The following is a 14865-nucleotide window of genomic DNA, read 5'->3' on the forward strand; positions in this document are numbered from 1 at the left end:
GTCTTGGGGAAGACGAGGGGAAGAAGCAGAGGGCCTCAAGTGGCCTCTTTGGGCTGAGCTGCTCTGTCTGGGGTCTTTCAATCACCTTCTGGGGTCCTCAGGTCTGAGGCCCCGGGGGGAGGGCAGCCATGGAAGGAAAGCAGAGGGCACAAATTGGAGTTTAGGCTCTAGCAACCATCTCACTTAGGTCCTCAGCTCCCTCTGGCCTCTGCCACCCACCCACCCGGCTCACTCTCCCTTCTCCCCTCAGCCCTTCGTGGAGCCCATCCCAGCCAGGCTGGTTGTGTTGTGGGCTCTGGGGTGAGCCGTGGCCTTCTCGGAGGTGTGGCTGGGGGGAGGCAGAGGTGTTGGGGGCCCTGGGGAGCTCTGGGCCCCACGCCTGGGTGGTCTGGCCTGTGCCAGTGCATGCCTCGTGCCGTGGTTGCTGGTTCCTGTAGCCTCTGTGTGGTGTGTGTGTGTGTGTGTGGAGACAGGGAGACCTCAGTCCATCCCACTAACCCCTGCCCGTCCAGGGTCCTAATGGCCCGCTGCTCCCCTACCCTAGGGAGATGCCACCAAGTCCGAGTCAGAGCCTGATTTCTTCTCACCCAGCCTGGATGGCAATGGGGACAGGAAGAAGCGCTTGGCCTGTGAGTATCTATCCTGGGGGTGTGGCCCCTGGCCCTGGGCCAGCCTCGGGTGGACTCAGGGTCTCTCCCTCTCTCCGCCAGCAGTGGTGTCCCTGGGGGAGCACCCGGAGCTGCGGAGGAGCCTGCTGCCACCTCTTATCATCCACACGGCCGCCACACCCATGTCGCTCCCCAAGAGTTCCAGCACCGGCCTGGCCGAGGTGCTGGGCCCCGCCTCCCGCCGCACCAGCAGCAGCGGGTCTGCTGAGCCAGGGGCGGCCAATGAGATGAAGTCACCGGTATGGGGGGCATGGGGGTGCCGGACAGTGGGAGATGTGCAGATGTCAGGAGAGAAAAGAGGAGGGAAGTGGACAGGCCCTGGGGGACAGCCTCTGAGCCATCAGCTGGACAAGCCCCAGGGAAGTCAGTAGGGCTAGTAACGCAGGCAGGTGTAGGGCTCTGGCCTCGGGGGCAAAAGAGCCGTGTTCTAATCCTACTCTTCGGTCCCTTAACTCAGTGATCTTTTGTGAAGCTCAACCTCTGAGTTGCGTTTTGGAAGTGGGGGGGGGTCCTTATCTTCTTAATAGTTCATTGTAAGAATCGTAAACCCCATGCAGTTAATGACTGTGGACCAGGCCCTGTTCCAGATACTGCTCCCAAATGTTCTAAACACCCTGAATCCTCATCGCAACCCTATGAGGGAGGTATCATGATTCTCCCCATCTCTAAGATGGGGATCTGAGTCTCAGATCACCAGACTGATTGGTGGGAAGTTCCGCAGTGAGCTGGTGACAGAGCCGGCACTTTAATCCAGGAGCCGTCGTTGCGGCCCGTGCCCCTGCCGTCATTGCATACTGCCAGTCGTCTAAATGAGGAATAGGTACTAGAGTCAAGGCTCATATACAGATGAGGAACTGAGGCACAGAGAGGTTTAGTAACTTGCCAAAGGTCACACAGCTGGTTGGAGTAAGAAATCTGCACCCAGGCGTCTGGGCCAGGGCTCCTGCTCACACCCCTTTCCTGATGTGATGCAGGAGGGGCTGACGGGAGACAGCGTGCATGGGAACGGGTGCAGGCCTGTGAGGTCTTGGTGGCAACCGCCCTCTTCTTGGCTCCCCGCCTGCCCCCCCAGCCGAGCGCCCGCAGCTCTCCACACAGCCCCTGGAGCGCAGCAAGCAGCTGGACCAGCAGGCGCTCCAGCCGTAACAGCCTGGGCCGTGCCCCCAGCCTGAAGCGGAGGAGTCCGAGTGGGGAGCGGCGGTCCCTGTTGTCAGGTGAGGGCCGAGAGAGCCAGGATGAGGACGAGAGCTCGGAAGAGGAGAGGGCCAGTCCAGCGGGCAGCGACCGGCGCCCCGGGGGCTCCCTGGAGCGGGAGGCCAAGAACTCCTTCGACCTGCCGGACACGCTGCAGGTGCCCGCACTGCACCGCACGGCCAGTGGCCGCAGCTCAGCCTCCGAGCACCAGGACTGCAATGGCAAGTCGGCCTCGGGGCGCCTGGCCCGGGTCCTGCGGCCCGACGACCCCCCACTGGATGGGGATGATGGCGATGACGAGGGCAACCTGGTGAGGCCCCTGTGGGCACAGTGACCTCTCACCCCTGACCTTGAGCGAGGGGAGCTGTGTCTGACCTGGCACCGGGCTGGACCACCCCCTCCCGGTTCTGTGGCATTCAGGGAGTTACCAGCACACCCCATCACACCCCAGGGATTTCAAGGGGTGCCAGCCCGAAAGCGGAGCCCCAAACAGCCCCTTTCCTCCCGATGCCCACCCCACCGAGCCCCAGATCCTCGTCATCGCAGGCACTGCAGTCCTTCGTGGCTGTGAATGGTTTCGGGCAGATGCGTATGAATCTTTCATGGCCCTCCCCCTGTGACTCAGAAATACCCATCACTCATCTCTCCAAATGGATGCCCTCCCCTGTCCCCCTTTCTCATCTCAACCTCATCACAAGCCTTGACTTCACACCCGCCCTTACCCATTCACCCCTCCCCTGGGCCCCTCACCACCACCTTGAGCCCTGGGGATGGGGCACAGGGACCTGGACCTCAGGGTTAGCACACGAGGAGAAAGGGACCAGTGTCTGCTGGTCCCAGGTGTATCTTTGAACAGACAGCTGGGATGGGGACAATGTTTGATAATTGATACGGCTTCCAAGCCCCACGGGGAGGGAAACTGGGAGGGCAGGTGGGGCTGGGCTGGAGACAGAGAGGATAAGAGCAGACAGCCTGGGAAGAGGGGGTGCAGGGGAGGAAAGGTGAAGATGAGCGAAGTGAGTGATGCTCAAGGGATGAGAAGGGGCTTAGAGGGAGATGGGGGGGTCTTAGGAATCAAGGAAGAGAAGCACGGCAGAGGGCTGAGCTGCGCGGGAGAGGCTAGACAGGGCATGAGGGCCACGGAGCTGCTGACGAGGAGCACGGTGGGCTCGGGGAACTCGGGGACTGGGCCCTGCACACGAGTCCTGTGACCCTTCTACAGAGCAGAGGGGAGCGGATGAGAGCGTGGATCCGAGCCCGGCTGCCTGCTTGCTGCCGTGAGCGAGACTCCTGGTCCGCATACATCTTCCCTCCTCAGTCAAGGTGAGCAGGGGGTCCCTGACCTCTCCTCCTGGGAAATGACCCCGTGACAGCATCCCAGCGATGCTAGAAGTGTCCCCTGGCCTAGGGGCAAGTGAGAGAGGGGCCCTGGGTTGGGAGGGCCCAGGAGGGGGAGAGGCTGCGAGGCAAGGCCTCTCACTGCTGCCCTGCTCGCCCCCTGCCCAGCATTTGCCTGTCTTCCAGCAGGTTCCGCCTCTTATGTCACCGAATCATCACCCACAAGATGTTCGACCATGTGGTCCTTGTCATCATCTTCCTCAACTGCATCACCATCGCCATGGAGCGTCCCAAAATCGACCCCCACAGTGCTGTGAGTCACCAAAGACTAAACTCGGTGGTTGTTGGTGTCTGCTGGGTGCCAGCCCCCTCCGGGGTTAGCGCTCAGAGAGCCAGCCAGGTGGGCGAGGAGGCCCAGAGAGACATGGAGGGAGGGGACCAGGTGTCTCCTTTAAGGCCTCCCTGCCTGGCGCTCCGGGCTGCCTCCCATGTCCCTCTCCTGCCTCTGCCTCTATTTCCCTTCTATGGTACAGCAGCCCAGCTGGGGGGTGGGGTGGGTGCTCCTCCTTACCTGGGTGAAAAGTGAGCCCCGTGGCTTCCCAGGCACAGCAGTGCTCAGGAGCCAGAGACCCAGGGGCACATGTATGAGTCGGCGAGTGTTGGGGTGATGCGAACAGCAGGAGAGGCCCCGGTTGGGCTCAGTGGTCTTGCTTCCCCTGCTCCCTGCAAAAGGTCTGGGTTTCGCCCACGACCTCTGTGCTGCTGGGGGGAGACGTCCTGCCCAGCGTATCTCACGGGCAATGGAGAGTAGGAAAGAGGGAGATGCCCTTCGCTCCTCTTGGTCCTGCCAGGTCACAAAAAAGTAGGTTTTCAGGTGCTTTAGTGGGGACACCGGTCACTTCTGCTTGGCTGTGAACCTGTTAGTCCCCCTCAGATGGAGAGGAAGGGCCAGAGGCCTGAGTATGGGGACGTACACTCCCAGGGGCCCAGCCCCTCTTCGGGATGGGCCCCGCTGGCTCTGGCAGCTGTCTCTCCCCAGCCGGGCACCATGGGCCCCGACCCCAGACAATGTTTGCCCCTCACGACATCTTGCCCCACTTGGTCAGAGTGGCCCCCCCATCTCTCCTCACTGCCCCCCCACCCTGCCATTCAGACTTCAGCACTCTTGGGCTCCTAGTCCCCATTAGGGTGGGCTCCAGCCAGGCCAGGGTGGGGATGGAGGGACCCTTTGGAATGGAGGGCCGGCCTAGGAAGAGGTGGCTGAGGGGAGCACCCCTGGGGCTTGTGTGGGGTGGAGCAAGAACGGCTGGTCCCATGGCCCCGTTGTCTGCCACCCGCCCAAAGCCTTGCTGCAGGGCCCTCTGCCTCTGTCACCACATCTCACCCCCCCATCTTCCCCTCAACCCCTCCGCCTCTTGCTCTGTCCTGTGCCTGCTTCTCTCTTTCCCTTCTTCCATTTCTCTCTCTGACACTCTCTGATGCCTCTCTGGTCCTGTCCGCCCTCTCCTGGCCACCCAGGGATGGACTCCCCCTACAGATAACAGGGGGCCGGGTCACCTTTCCCACCCTGCCCCCATATGGTGCCAGGGGATACACGGGCTCTAGTCGGGCTCCTTGCTTGCCCTGTGGCTCCACTTCTGGGCCATGTAGCAGGAAAGCAAGTGCGGGGAGAAGGGCGGAGAGTGGAATAAGGGGGGTCAGAGATCAAGGTAAACTCTGCTCCAGTTTTGAGGGTTTCTGAGATACGGAGCTCAGATGACAGCACTGTTGGGGCACGTTTCTCCTTCCAGGCCATTCGGGGGGCGGGAGGCAGTGCTGTTCAGACTGTCCACAGAGCTGCAAGTGAGTCAGGGGGCCTGGCGCTGGTTGTGTGTGTGTGTGAGAGAGAGAGAGAGGGAGAGGGAGAGGTCTGGGGAGAGGAGGTTGTCTGCCTTGTTGGGGAAGGTGGGGGCCATTTTCCCAAGTCAAATGTTGGAGGCAGTTCCTGGCTTCTGTATGCAGAGCAGCCCGGGCCACGGAGGGGGGTCCTAGTGGGCGACACCTGCCTGCTGTCTCTTGCAGGAACGCATCTTCCTGACCCTCTCCAATTACATCTTTACTGCAGTCTTTCTGGCAGAGATGACCGTGAAGGTGATGGGGGGGGTCGGTGCTGTTTTGGGGCTCTCTGTTTCCTGGGGGGCGCGGGGAGGGGGGTTGGAGAGATTGACCACGGTCGGAGCGCAGGGCTGGGGACCGCAGGGCGGCGGCGGCCAGTGATGCGGCGGGCGTCCCCAGGTGGTAGCGCTGGGCTGGTGCTTCGGGGAGCAGGCGTACCTGCGCAGCAGCTGGAACGTTCTCGACGGGCTGCTGGTGCTCATCTCCATCATCGACATCCTGGTGTCCATGGTCTCCGACAGCGGCACCAAGATCCTGGGCATGCTGCGGGTGCTGAGGCTGCTGCGGACCCTGCGCCCACTCAGGTGCGCCCCGGCCGAGCGTCCTCCTCGGGGCCGCCTCCAGCAACCCCGCGGTGCAGCGAGAGCCCCACGAGTCCCCGCTTCCTGCCTGTGACCCCCACAGGACAGGCTGCTCGAGGCTACCGTGCCCCCGACCTGGGGCAGGCCACAATATAAGAGGCCATGGGCAGGGCCCTCCTATCCTTCAGCTGAAGCTCTCCTTTGGGTCGCACCGTTGGGGGTGGCCGTCCTCCCTGGCGAGGTAACAGACTCCTTTCCCCGCCTTCACACGCCTCTCAGGGACCGCCCACCAGCCAACTCCACTGACAGGGAATCTGCTGTCTCAGGAGACCCGCCCACAATCACCCTCCACCCCCACCCCACTCCCATGTCAGAACTTTCCACGGATGGGGACAATACTGACTGACTAGTGATGATCCCCCTCCCACCTCCTCCCCCTCCTTGCCTGCACCCTCCATGCCCCCTGCAAGTCGGCCTCGCTGTCCCCACGACACGCTGCATCCCTGAGTCCCACCTCCCTTGAGCTGAGTCCCCACCCCAACCCCATCAGGTCATACTTTGACATCTGGGAGCAGAGGGGGAGCTGGGAGGGGTTGGGGGTGTCCGCATACCGTCTAGAGAGACTGGGGCCGGGAGTCCCCATGGCAGGCATCCCGTGCAAAGAGGAGTGTTCTGCACGTGGAGCCCAGAAAGCCAGAGTCCAGGATGGGGACTGGTGAGCCCAGATGGGGGGGGGGGGGCAGCAGGGCAAGGGACAAGGGAGCGTCTGAGCTGCAGGAACCCCTCTTATTCCCCTCCGTCCCTCCCCAGGGTCATCAGCCGGGCCCAGGGACTGAAGCTGGTAGTGGAGACGCTCATGTCCTCGCTGAAGCCCATCGGCAACATCGTGGTCATCTGCTGCGCCTTCTTCATCATTTTTGGCATCCTGGGGGTGCAGGTTTGTGGGGCCAGGGGGTCGTGGAAACCCGAGGAGTGGCCTTCCTCTTTGGCCCTCGACTGCTGAGGCTCAAGCTGCTGCTGCTGTCTTTATTCCAGAAAGGAATAAACGGGGACACTTCCCTCGAGGCCCTAGGCCTCAGGCCCCTTTGCCTCCTGGGCGTTTTGGAGAAAACGAGGAGCCTAGAAGAGGTCCCCAAAGGGGACGAGGGCCTCAGGGAGGCTGCTGACCTGTGGCAGCTGCAGACTGCTGTTCCTGCCCCCCTCCCACCCCGCGCTCTGGAGGACAGACGCGGCGCTGGCCTGGTCTGCTCCGGGATCCCCTCCCCTCCCTCCCTGCTTGCACTCAGCGGGCTGCGCGCCAGGCCCGGGGAGCCAGGGCCCAGACAGCTGGGCCAGGTTAGCGGCAAGCTGGCAGGCAGGAGGGTGCAGACCCCAGACGAGGCAGGAAGTGGGGGCTGCCGGGGAAACTGGGCCTCTGGCCCAGGGAGGAAACTGGCTCGGGAAGAAAAAAAGATCAGGAGCTGCCTGCAGGATTCAGCAGGCGCCCCCAGAAGCCGGGGAGCCCCTCCACCCCAGCCTTCCAGAACCCCCGGCTCCAGCTGTTTCGGCTTCAGGGTAGACAGCCGGCCGTCTGGACAGCGGGGGAGCTCCTGGGTGGCTACCGCCCCTCCCGTTCCCGTCCTTTGGCTTCCTGGAGTGTCCTCTTTGCCCCGGGGAGAGGGCTGTTCCTGGTTTCCTTGAATTCTCTAGCCCCAGGGACCAGGCTGGAGTACATTTGCCAAAACTGTGTGGTGCCTCTTGGCACACCCAGTGCCCCTTCCCCTTCCCTCACTTCCAGCCAGCTCGGATGAGCAGAGGGAACCATCAGGAGCCCAGTCCTGGGCTTTTCCGGTGGACTCAGGTCCATCCTCAGCGGCTTGCCCAGGCCTCTTGGTCCTCCCGACCCTCCCTTCCCTTCCCCACCCACAGTCATAGCCTGGTCTGTTCTAGAATGAGGGCGAGCTTTCCAGTCAGAAATATCTGAGTTCAAGCCCCCTTTCTGCCACCTACTGGTTATTCAACCCTAGCGGAGTGTGAACTCACTACTCAGCCTTCGTTTTCTCATCTGTAAAGTGGAGTCCATAATAGCTAGCCTTAAACCGGGCTGCTTGGCCCCTCCCCGAGAGCATCTGATTCAGTGGGTCTAAAGTGGGCCCGAGAGTTTGCATTTCTAGCATGTTCCCAGATGATGCCGATGCTGCTGGTCCAGGGACCCTACTTGGAGAACCACTGGCTTCTCCCTTTGTAGAAAACCAATGACCGTTCCCCTCCTCCCATCCTTCCCAGGCACCTGCCCCGCTGACCTTTTCTCCTCTCGGGTCTCTGCTCCCAGGAGCCCAGAGGAAGGGGTGCCTGCAGGGGAGGTTCCTGTCGGTGTTCCCCCGACCCCACCGCACACCGCACACCGGGTCCTCAGCCAGGGTGTGCCTGGAGCTCTTGGGCCCCAGGGCTTGTGCGGGAGAGGTGGGGCTGGGGAGCTCAGGGCTTCCTGTGGCCACGGCTCACTCAGTTCTGTCTCTGGGCATGTGTGTGTCTAGCTCTTCAAAGGGAAGTTCTTCGTATGCCAGGGCGAGGACACCAGGAACATCACCAACAAGTCTGACTGTGCCGAGGCCAGCTACCGGTGGGTCCGGCACAAGTACAACTTTGACAACCTCGGCCAGGTGAGCTCCATGCTCCAAGGTGGGGGTGGGGGTGGCGGTGGCGGTGGCAGGCATCCGGAGAGGACACGAGTCCACGCGTCCCGATGCGCACAGGGCAACTGACTTGCCAGGGCCTCCGCTTCGTCTGCGGGTGCGTGGGTCATCCTGGTATATCCATGGAGAGTCGGGGAAGGATGCAGGGAGATGATGTGTGTGTCTGCTTGGGGCACGTTTATATCGTCAAGGCGACGCCTTCTCTTCTTCCGTGTTCGCAAACGCAGAGCCGTGTAGAAAACAAATTTGCTCGTTCACTTTTGCTGGTGTGTTTCCCAGACCCGGCCTGGTTTTGCTTTCTGGATGTCCGGGGCTCTGGTGTCCCTTGCTCCACCTGGCCGAGGTCAGAGGGCTTGATCATCTCCCAGGACTCCTCTGGCTTCACACCAGCCATGGAGCCCTGGGACAGAGAGCTCTCGTCCCAGCTGAGTGTGACTCAGCTCTGACCCCTGAAAGGCGAGGGGCCCCGAGGTGCTGCCAGGGGGTGCTCTGGGGACAGGTGGTGGGTGGTTTGGCCACACATCCTCGGTTTCAGGTGGTTTCTCCTCCTCCCCTCCCCCAAGGCCCTGATGTCCCTGTTCGTGCTGGCCTCCAAGGATGGCTGGGTGGACATCATGTACGACGGGCTGGATGCTGTGGGTGTGGACCAACAGGTAGGGCTGGGGTGGGCAGGATCCACCTGGGCCCAGGCTGCTCTAAGCATGATGGGATGCAGGCCCTGGACAGAAAGAGGGAGGCTGATGGACAAAATGCCATCAAAGAGGCCTCACCCCTTATAGCAGAGGCTTTGGCTGGTAGCCTGCAGGCCAAATCCCGGTGTGTTTTATTGGGTTGCAATATGTTTACACTTTTTTGAATAGTGGCAAACATCTTCAAACTGGTGGATTGCACGTGGAAGTCCAGGATCGCAGCAGCTCAGGATTAGTCTAAGGACTAATCCTGGGAACTTAGGGCTAGCGTTCCTTCAGGGCAGGAGTTACCTGGAACAAGGAAGCAGCTGCCCCTTTTGGATAGAATACCTACCCCTCTACTTTGCCACAGTCCCCACCCCTCCCTACTGCCTAACACCAAAGCCACATCACTCATTTAGATCACCTGCTGGGGCCCCATAGCTAACTAAGTCTGCAGGCCATGTCTTAAGGAACCCAGGCTGTGGGGCAGCCCCTGAGGCAGCCGGGTCTGACGCATCCTCAGGCTGATGCCTCCACCTGTCCTTCCTGGCCCCCACCAGCCCATCATGAACCACAACCCCTGGATGTTGCTGTACTTCATCTCATTCCTGCTCATCGTGGCCTTCTTTGTCCTGAACATGTTTGTGGGCGTGGTGGTGGAGAACTTCCACAAGTGTCGGCAGCACCAGGAGGAGGAGGAGGCCCGGCGGCGGGAGGAGAAGCGTCTACGGAGACTGGAGAAAAAGAGAAGGAGTAAGGAGAAGCAGATGGCTGGTCGGTAGTCTTTCCACATCTCTCTGAGTCGTGCTTGACCTTGGCCTTGTGACGGCAGGGGACCAGGGGCTGTGTTTGGGGGCCGGGAGAAGGTGCTCCCACCCCCCTCCTCACCTCCTTCCCCTCAAGAGCATGTCAGCCTTTAGAGCACGCATGAAGCAGACCCGTTCAGCCCCACGGGGGAGGGGGAGCGACCCCCCCTCCCCCGGCGGGGCTCCCCGGGTCTCAGCATCATACTCCTCAGAGGACGCCAGGTGATGCGCGACCTCGCCCAGCTCGCCTCTCAGAGGAGCCTCATGGGATGCGAATCCCGCTACTTGGCCGCCTGCCGGTGTCCAGAGACCCAGGGACTGGCTCAGGTGCCAGACTCGCCTGCCCTGGGGTTGGGGAGCAAGCACCTGGAACCTGGGCCTGCCTAGGGTCTGTAGTTGCTGAGCGAGGCCTCAGCGGAACCTACAAATGGACAATGAGTGAGAGAACCCCAGATCCGCTCTCTCCCCCCATCTCCAGCAAAAGCCCCTGGCTTCCTGGCTGCCTTTTTTTTTTTTTTTTTTTTTTGCCAAGCCAGGGTGGGGGGAAAGAATCTCTCAGGGGAGGTATGAGGTTATAGGAACTCTAAGCTCACGACTCTCTGGCCTTAGACTCCTCAGCCCCCTCACCTGGGATCTCCAACATCTCTTGGCGGTAGTTGGGGGAGGCCCCTCCCATCCGTCCTCACACTCTTACACCAGGGGTAGGCCCAGACTAAGGGGAAAGACACAGATTCCAGGAAGGATGCGAGAGAAGGAACAGGCTGGAGCCCCTTTGTTTCTCCAGGTGTGTCTGCACCTGTCTCCCTGTCTTTGGGGTCCCTGTCCGTCTGTCTGGTACTCAGCTATCTCTGCGACTCTCTCTCAGTCACGGCCCACGTCTCGCTGAGTATCTTTCTGCGTGGGTCTCTCTAAGGCTTTGTGTGTCTGTCTCTGTTTGGGCTGCGGGGTTCCCTCCTCTCCACCCTTTCATAAACCGTCTTCCTCACGACAGTAAGATGTGTGCACTGCTCTGAGTTTTCCCTTTGGTTTGTTGAAATGTGAGTACCAACAAAGGGGTTAGGGGCTGCTGTGTCCCTCCGTCTGCTCTGCCCCTAGCCCTATCTCCTGCTACCTGTGAGGGACACCTGAAGCAAGGGGAGGGGGTGGGGCGGGGGTGGGGCTGGGCGGGGGAGGGACAGAGCCAGAGCTCCCTGTGCCAGGGAGGTAGGGCAGGACCTCAGGACCCTTGGAGATGGAGAGGAGATACCCGCTCCTGGGCAGGGGTGGGTGCTGCAGTTCTCCACGTCCCACATCCTCAGTGCCCGCGCCCCAGGCCCCCTGCTCGACTCTGGGGTAGGAGCCCCATCTGGGCTGTCCCCGTGGATGCCTGAAGCCGAGCAGGCGCGCCACCCCCAGCAGCCGAGCTCCCACCCCTGCTCCATCCGCCCCCCTCCTTGCAGTCTGCCTTCTGGGCGGGGCCTCTCCAGATGGAACTCTTTTGGCAGGAGGCACTTGTGGCCCTGCCTGACCAGCTGGCTCCCCTTCTGGGGTCTGGAGCTATCTCAGGTGCTGCCCAGGCCGAGGTGCCGGGAGAAGTGGACATCTGTTCTGATAACAGGCTGCCTGCCCCTCCCCATGCCTCCGTCTCCCTGCCCTTGTGACCCTGAGGAGCCGGCCCAATGGCTCATCTTCCTCAAGTGCCCTGGGCCTGGAGTCTGGGGCTGGACACTCAGGACCAGCCACCCATGCTCGGGGCACCCCGTTCATAGGCGGAGTGAGGGTTGGAGCCGAGGGGAAGCACGCTGCCTAGAGGGGGCCCTGCCCAGCCCGGCCGGTCTGGCCAGTGACCAATGTCGTGTTTCGTTCTTTTAGATCTAATGCTGGACGATGTAATTGCTTCCGGCAGCTCATCCAGCGCGGCGCCAGGTACTGCGTCTGGGGTTGCGGGTTCCAGGGCGAGGCCCGGGGGCAGTCAAGCCCTACCTGCCCCCAGGCCCGCCTCATGCGTGCCGCGATGTCCTCTTTGCTCCCCCCTCCTTGGCTCATTGATTCCTTCCTCTTGGGGTGAGGGAGTGAGGGTTCCTGGGGCGCCGGGCTCTGCGTCATCCTCTAGGCCTGTGCTACGCCGGACTGGGAGGGGAGGGTCTTGCACGCTCCTTCCTCACGCACCTCTTGGAGGACCCTCCTTCTCCCTCAGGGCTTCCAACGGCCCAGCTGCCCAGCCCCCTGCTGCCCGTTCCCACCCCCGCTCCTCCCCTGGGTCACACCGTTCGATTATTAGAGCCGCAAATCTCGCCCATCTCCTTTTGTCTGAAGGGGAGACTTTGATCCAGGCAAGCGGGATGAGAGGAGCAGAGAGGGGAAGGATTTGTTTTAAAAATGTAACAATGAATAATTGAACAGACTCATTAATAGTCAAGTAATCGCGGTGGCCACGTCCTCGCTACAAACAGCAGGATTGGCAATCGAAGGCCTGAGTTAGCCACAAGCTTCTCTCCCCAAAAAGCCAAAGTTTCAGGGGTGAGTTGGGTCTTTGTCTTTGAGAGCCGTGTCCCTGGGAAGGCTGTGGTCCTGCTTGTCCTCCACCCGGTCCTCAGGCTGCTGTCCCCCAACACGGCCCCCAGGCAGAGGGTCAGAGGCTCAGGGAGCCTGGGACAGGGCTGCGGGGCCTCGTTCCACCCTCTGATGTCTTTGTCCAGTGGTTCCCAACCTGTTCGTGCCCAAGGGCACCCCTTATCGTGTCCTCCAGCAGACCCCACGTTCAAAGAGCCTGCCTTTGAAGTTAGGCGCACCTCGGTAATGACTTTGTTTCGCTGCTTTTGCTAATCAAAGGAAGACCTAATTGCCAACCAGAGCTGCGGAAGGTTTCACACGGAACAGAACTAGAGCAAAGAAACCCTTCTGCCATTAAATTAGTCTGTGGGATCTTCACATGGGCCTGGATATGATTTCTTTTAAGCTTTTAGAAATATTGAAAAGAACATAAGGACCCCCACGTGGCTGCCTTCTCAGGCTGCGGGGGACTTGGGCCTTCAGGCTGGAAACCACTGCGCTGGGCCTTTCCCCTCTATTCTGCGCTACCCCAGAAGCCAGACTCTGGCAGACGCTGCCCTCTAGGTGTCAGGCTGCCTGATCTGTGGGGGCTCAGGGAACCCCTGAGCCTCGATTTGGGAGGCCATCCCTGAGGATTGATGTCTCCTGTCCCCATGGTGCTGAGCTCTGGTGTTTGGCATTGAGAGACCATCTGTCTGTCTGGGGGCTCAGGAGCCTCCAGCAGCTTCGTGTCTGGATTGCCGGGGTCCCACACCTCTGTGTCAGGCTGTACTGCCATTTCCTGGTGTGTGTGGGGGGAGGGTGGGAGGAAGGAGCTTCAGCTTGTCCCTTATGGGGTCACCTGGTCTGTAGACTGGAGCCTCCACACTCACACATGTACCCCAATACCGCCCTAGCATGGGGCTGGCCCGCAGAGGCTTCTCGACCAGGGATTAACATACTCAGGCTCTCTTGGCCCCAAGGTCTCCTCCCAAGACACCCACTCAATGCCCCCCATCCGCACCCCCATTCTGGGCCCATCCCACCACGCTCCCGTTGGCGCCTTCAGGCACGTGCCCTGATGACCATAGTGTGTCTTACCTTTCCGGCTGGTGATGAACACTCAGAGGTCCCTCACAGGGGCTCAGGCCACCCCATGCCCCTCTTCCCCAAACCTGGTGTTCTGTGTGGTCTCTAGTAGAGCTTTTCAAACTGCTGTGCACATAAGAATCACCTGGAGAACATAGTAAAACACAGATTCCTGAGCCGCGCCCTAGAAATTCTCACGGAGTGCTCTGGGGGAGGGCCTGAGCACCTGCGCTTCCAGTCCATTGCCAAGGGACGGCGACGATGGTGCGTGGTCTACCCAACTGTGTGCTGGGTATGAAGTCGCACCCCCTAGTTGGGGGCAGAATGAACCCCCACCACCACTGTGTACCACACCCCCTGGCCAGTGCTACTCCCACTCTGGCCAGCCAGACCCCGGGGAAAGGCAGGAGGAAAGAGACTCATTGATTATCAGGGGAATGGGCCTGACAGGACACCTGGGTCCAGCTCAGCTTCCAGGCGAAGGGAGGGACTGGGGTCACTGGCTGCTCAGGTGCGCTCCTGTTGGTCACCTGTGGCACCTACATCCACTCGCCCTCTCTCCTTCCACCGGGACCCCGTGATCAGGCCTGGCCGTGGCAGCTGAAAGTGTGGCCTCTGCCACGGGGGCCTGTGTCCCTGGGAGTGACCCCTGCCTTCCGCCTACTCCCTGTCACTCTTCCTTGCACACCCTCTGCCCTGGCTGGGCCTCGGGCTCTACTAACTCCCTGCGCCTGCTACCCTCACTCACAGCCCTGCTGCCCCCCTGGCTCCTCTCCTGGCTCCTACCCCTGGCTGGGGGCTGGGCAGTCCTGGGGGTGCCCTTCCCCCTCCTGTCCAGCTCCGCCATTTTCTTTGCCTAAGGCAGCTCCTACAGGTGGGGGGCAGGGAGACGGGCTATGGCCGGAGCCCTCGGAGCGGCAGACCTGTTCAAGGCTACTCTGGGAGGTCTCTACTTCTCTGAGCTCAGGTGCTTGCCTGAAGAACCCAGGCCTAGGGAGCCACAGGGGGGTGATATCCTCCAAAACTTCACATCGAGAGCCTCTGGGCAAATTCTCCAAAGGGCCCCTTTGGGGCAAGGCCCCAAGGCCTTGTGTCTAAACCCACCAGGCAGCGGGCGAGAGATCTGGGCTGGGAGTTTGGGTCCTGGCTCCGTCACGGCCTCACAATGTGTGGACAACTCACTTGTGCGGGGCCTTGTTCTCTCCCTGTGTAAGACAAAGGGGTTGGCCAAAGGGCATGCTGATCAGACCAGCCCTGGGACTCTTTGGACCTGTGCTCTGAAGGGGGATTTCTGGCAGCCTCGGCACCTGCTGGTCTGGGGTGGGGGCTGGGGCTGGAGGAGCAGACCTCAAGGGCCTGGCACCTGTCACTCTGAGCAGATGCCCTGCCTTCTGCCCTGTGGCCCCCTTTCCTCTGGGCTGCGTGGAGGAGGGTCCCAGGCTGATCCCAGCCCGCCT

The 14865-nt window shown here is 61.3% G+C and overlaps 1 protein-coding gene across 2 annotated transcripts in view; it reads left to right on the plus strand.

The window, feature by feature from the left end:
• CACNA1G (calcium voltage-gated channel subunit alpha1 G) overlaps window positions 1–14865 on the plus strand; it is a 61608-nt gene that overhangs the window by 34254 nt on the left and 12489 nt on the right. For both annotated transcript variants that reach the window (XM_045773109.2, XM_045773110.2), the window contains exons 14-25: window positions 545–629; window positions 714–907; window positions 1741–2172; window positions 3085–3185; window positions 3390–3513; window positions 5262–5330; window positions 5475–5659; window positions 6467–6593; window positions 8173–8298; window positions 8895–8984; window positions 9563–9755; window positions 11660–11713. In XM_045773109.2, coding sequence (XP_045629065.2) covers window positions 545–629; window positions 714–907; window positions 1741–2172; window positions 3085–3185; window positions 3390–3513; window positions 5262–5330; window positions 5475–5659; window positions 6467–6593; window positions 8173–8298; window positions 8895–8984; window positions 9563–9755; window positions 11660–11713 — 1780 coding nt within the window. The remainder of the gene's footprint in view (window positions 1–544; window positions 630–713; window positions 908–1740; window positions 2173–3084; window positions 3186–3389; window positions 3514–5261; window positions 5331–5474; window positions 5660–6466; window positions 6594–8172; window positions 8299–8894; window positions 8985–9562; window positions 9756–11659; window positions 11714–14865) is intronic.

This window comes from Ursus americanus, chromosome 23, assembly GCF_024610735.1.
Source record: "Ursus americanus isolate L20-20 chromosome 23, mUrsAme1.1.p, whole genome shotgun sequence".
NCBI lineage: Eukaryota > Metazoa > Chordata > Mammalia > Carnivora > Ursidae > Ursus > Ursus americanus.